This window comes from Aptenodytes forsteri, unplaced genomic scaffold (assembly GCF_000699145.1).
Source record: "Aptenodytes forsteri isolate BGI_AS27 unplaced genomic scaffold, ASM69914v1 Scaffold234, whole genome shotgun sequence".
Classification (NCBI taxonomy): domain Eukaryota; kingdom Metazoa; phylum Chordata; class Aves; order Sphenisciformes; family Spheniscidae; genus Aptenodytes; species Aptenodytes forsteri.
The window spans coordinates 468,619-473,540 of NW_008794006.1; the positions used below are offsets into that span (position 1 = coordinate 468,619).

General features: G+C 44.4%; 1 protein-coding gene across 1 annotated transcript in view; it reads left to right on the top strand.

Annotated features, from left to right (window-relative positions):
• HUS1 (HUS1 checkpoint clamp component) overlaps positions 1-4,922 on the top strand; it is a 17,678-nt gene that overhangs the window by 9,824 nt on the left and 2,932 nt on the right. The window contains exons 2-5 of the mRNA XM_019474749.1: positions 198-325; positions 880-1,056; positions 1,872-1,919; positions 2,802-2,876. Coding sequence (XP_019330294.1) covers positions 198-325; positions 880-1,056; positions 1,872-1,919; positions 2,802-2,876 — 428 coding nt within the window. The remainder of the gene's footprint in view (positions 1-197; positions 326-879; positions 1,057-1,871; positions 1,920-2,801; positions 2,877-4,922) is intronic.

Sequence of the window (4,922 nt, forward strand, 5' to 3'; positions counted from 1 at the left end):
CCCTGAGGCCCGGGCCGCGGGTCCAGAGGCCTTTCCCGGGGGGAGGAAGCGTGAGGCGCTTTCCTTCACCCCGAGGTGTTCGGGAGTTTCCGCAAGCAGCACGAGCTGCGTTTTTGGAGACTGAACGTTTCTCCCCTGTCCCCCTGGGACGAGGTGTGTGAAGCGGTTACCGCTGTGACGTTACCTCTCTCCGCCAGGTGTAATTAACACAATCGCCAAGTTAGCCAAGACCTGCACCCTGCGCCTTACTGTCAGCAAGCTGTATTTCATTCTCTCCGATAAAGTAGCAAATGGAGGCGTCAGTATGTGGTGTGAGCTGTGCCAGGTAAGCCCCGGGAAGTTCAATAACCACATGTTGTTGAAAACCGGAGCATGCAGTTGGGTCTAGTGTACAGTGGGTTTCTTGTACATGTAGCCCTCACCTGAGAGGTGCCAGGTCACTCAAGGCCTGTCTGGTCACTGAAGGCACTCTGTTTTGCAGGACTGCCTTTTAGTTGCACAGGCCTGGTGTTTCTGGCTAGACATCCCCTTTACCTTGGTTGTCACTTCAGTGTAAAGCTTCAGTGTGTGCTGGCCCACAAAGGCCTGCCCAAAGCTGGAAACAGGAAAGCGTAACTCACCCATCATACCCCTTGTTTTGAGGACTGATAGGTGTTAGGGGAGGATCTGAAATGAATAGGTTTAGCCTGAAGCAATGGGCCTTCATGCTTATGCAGCCTGTCTTGATTCCTGCAGGTGATGCCAGGCAGAGGAAAGCTTCCTGTTGTACACATGCAGTTCTAAGCTTAAGGTCTGATAGGCAAAACTTGCCCCTCTGTCTTTTTTTTTCTTTTTTTTTTCATTTGCTTTATTTTATTTCCCAACTTTCAAAAATTGTAGGGCAATTTCTTCGATGAATTTCAGATGGAAGGAGTAGCTGCAGAGCACAATGAAATCTATTTAGAGTTGGTGCCTGACAACCTGTCGAGAGCATTAAAAACTGCCCAGAGCGCTAAGGCAGTGAAGATCAAGTTGACTAACAAACACTGTCCCTGTCTCAGAGTTGCTGTGGAGCTAGTAAGTGCAACCATGCTTTTATCTTCATTATTAAGAAAAAGCTCTTAAAAGTTAAGTGCTTTTCCTGAGATCAAATAGAAGCTTTGGTAGTCTTTGGTGTAATTCTAGAAAACGAAAGCAAGAAAAATCATGCCATTTTCCATTTCACTAGCCTTTCCTGCCATCATGGTTGGTAGCACACAGAACCAGCTTTGTATTTTCCAAAAGGCAAGGAAGAGGTGGACGAAGAATGAAAACTATGAAACACCTTTTTCTAATGTCTACTTTTCTCCATTCCTTCATTCTCTAAATCTTCTGTGGATTATTGCCTTCTCATTGAAGCCATTAGGTGAAGGAGGTTTCAGCGTAGCATTTGGCTCTTTGTTTTGCTTTTGATTGTCCTGCCATTCCATTTCAAACTGCTGTCTTCCGAATTTTTTTTGTTGTTAACACCTCTTCACTGATTCACCTCTTCAGCTCTAAGGATAGCTTATAAATACTAATGACTGATACCTCACAACCTCTTCCTTATTCAAAAGGGAAGTCCGCTTAATAGCAGACCAGTAGGAACCTATGGAAAACTGGAACTGAATGTCTGGGGCACTCAGTTATAGTATTTCCCAAAGTGGGTCTGAAAAATTTGAATTCAGAATTCAAGTCCTGTTTTTAACTGCAAGAGCATCCTCTCTCTCCCTCAAGCCATCCTTATCAAGCAGCAGTAGGATTGTGACACATGACATTCCCGTGGGAGTTATTCCCAGAAGATTATGGAATGACTTCAGAGAGCCCAGTGTGCCAGACTTTGATGTAAGCCTCTGTTTTTATATTCCTTACAGAAAGAGGAGGTTGCAAGTGGAATGCTGTTGCTGTGGAGTATACTACTGGTGGGTTTTGGAGAGGAGGTGAAAGGAAAGAGGAAAGGCTGGAGGCTAGAGGTTTGGAGAGGGATGGGACATGGCTTCTGTCTTCACAAGAGAGTCCAGAACCTGTAAAAACAGAGCAGGTGGTTACCAGTTGCTGTGATATTCAGGGTGGAGGAAGGGAGGAGCAAAGGACTTGCATGGCTTTAGGCAGGAGCACCTCCAAACCACTCAGGTTTAGACTGTTTCAGCTGTTTACGTACCAAACGGCCCAAATAATCTGTTCTTTCTGAAATTCATGGCCTACCTGGCAGAATTATATATATATGTGTGTGTTTCCTCCTGACTTTTATATATCCTCTCTATATCCTTTTTGACTCTTAGTAGAGTTGCAAGGAAAGGTCTTCGTGCAAATGTGCTCCTATTTGAGGTTATGGATGTCTGTTACCTCTATAGCTAGGAGTATTTAAATTCTGAAGACATATGACTCGGTAGAAACTTTATGTATTTTGTTCTGTTATTTCAGGTTTATACTGATGCAATTCCAGAAATTATTACAGTGCCATGGGAATCATGTTCTTTTATTTTTGGCTATAGTAACTATTAACTGCTCAGTAACACAGATGTGCGTTCATGTGAGAAACTGATCTGCAAAAGCCTGTCTCTATTTTGAACACAGACTGGGGATAGTATGTCTGAAGCAATTGCTAGAGTGATGGCCTGTTGGTATAATGGGAAAGAGTTCCTCTGTTCCTGAGTCATTTGCTGATTTCAGTTAAATATTGTGCTCCCTGTACTCAATAGATAACTGAGTCCAAAATAAGATAGAATTGAAGGGAGAAATAAATGCATCACATCAGTCATACATGAAATATTTGTGTGAATGCAGTTCTTATGTCTTTCTAGGTCAGTATTTACCTGCCGGTGCTGAAAACAATGAAGAGTGTTGTGGAGAGAATGAAGAATCTCAGCAATTCCATTGTAAGTTAAGGCACTTCAGGCGTGTGTCCTACAGACCTTATTTTATCTTGGACATAGCATGTTTCCCTGTTGCCCAAACTGGTGCCCTTATATTGTATCTGATTTTGGGATGGGGTCAAACACTGAACTAAAGGCACCTGAAGGCTGTGTAAGGGCTGAAGAGAATGATGTGATTTATTTTACACTGAAGAGTTTGTCCTGGGCTTCCCAGAAAGTGGTGCTCTTTGTACTGAATCCTTGAAAGAACATGGCATTGTGTTGCTACAAGCCACTCTATAGCTGGTAGGAAATTGCGGTCCTTCAGGAGACTTTCCAGGTGACTTCATTAAAGAAATGCCTATTAAGTAAGTCTTGTGTTGGATGGCTGTGTGAATGAACTTTAGGTAAACCTGAGGTAGGATGTAAAGGAAGTCCTACTAATAGCTCCTGGATGTCAGCCTGTGCTTTAGACTCTGACATGGTGGGTTTCCAGTCCACCCTGGGTTTCTGGAGTGCTGGTGGGCCTTCCATCGAAAGAAGCGCTCTGCAGTTGGCCAGAAAAGGGGTTTGGGTTTTTTTCAGTTGTTGTTGCTCACAGTCACCAGAATTGACTGACATGAAAGTTAGTAAGTAAGCATAGAGCTTTGGAATAGTTTGGTTTTGGGGCTGTTCATATCAATTTTGATAAATGGGAAATTTTCTGTAAACTGAGAATCCTGAAATTGGGATACTCTCAGTCTTCCAAGGCTTGGAAGAGTTGAGAGATTACCCTGGGTTTCTGGCAATTTTGCAAATGGCAGTCATACTGCAAATACAAGAGTAAGCACTTCAAACTTTTCTCCTCTGTCAGTCTTTTGGGGGTTTTCTTCTCTATCCTTCCTTCCCACATGTCCTCAGTGGAAGTGCTTACACACAGCTGAGCACAGCATATAACTGCTTTGTTTCCAGAGCTGAGGATCTTTTCTCACACAGGATAGCTGTATGATGGCATTGAACTTTGGTGTTCAACAACACTCAGAAGAGGTAGCGTATCAACACTGGGCATACCTACCTTCCTAAGTGCCTTACCTCCTGCTCTAAAGCAGGAAAATAAATAAATCTCTGTGAAATAGCCTTGATAGCTCTAAGGGAGGAGGCAGACTACATGCTTTCCTGTTATTAAAGAACAAAAACATCATGTCAGAATTAAATATTTGTGCTAGATGCATCTGGTAGTAAAACCGGTCAAGATCAGTGCTGCTAAAAGGGCTTAGAAGCTCTTTCAAAATAGTACTTGGCCATTGTTTGGGAGCATTCATCTGTGGGCATCTCTCATTCTATAGGAGATTCTGGTTGTGATAGGAGCCTCTTAAAATTACTGAGAATTCTAATCACAGAAATGAAGTGCTTAGATGTGCTTTAGGAATCCTCTGATCTGCTTGGGATTTGTGTAAGATCATATATAGTCTCCTTCTGGTTGGACACTTTGTCAGGATGGAATTTGAAAGCTTTCAGCACTTTTCCAGGATTTCTAGCAGTTCAAAGTCCTGCTTGGAGTTACTGCTCTGGTGAAGCTGTTGTCTGTTTCTAAGTCTGGGAAAGCAACACTGCAACTGCAGGTCAGCTCTTGGTGCACCCCATTCTCTGTGTGTGTCATATGGACTGTGTAGGTGCCTTTCTGTTTGTTGAAAAGCTGGATGGAAATGCAGGAAACCTTGCATTTCTCCGGCTTCAGTCTCTTACTTCTAAAGCTTTTTCCTCAGCACATTCCTGGTTAACGGGGGAGGTCCCGGACGACTGGAGGCTTGCCAATGTGACGCCCATCTACAAGAAGGGCCGGAAGGAGGATCCGGGGAACTACAGGCCTGTCAGCCTGACCTCGGTGCCGGGGAAGATTATGGAGCGGTTCATCTTGAGGGCGCTCACAAGGCATGAGCGGGACAACCAGGGGATCCGGCCTAGCCAGCACGGGTTCATGAGAGGCAGGTCCTGCTTTCCGGCCTAGCAGCACGGGTTCATGAGAGGCAGGTCCTGCTTGACCAACCTGGTCTCCTTTTATGAACCCGCCTAGTGGATGAGGGATGAGGG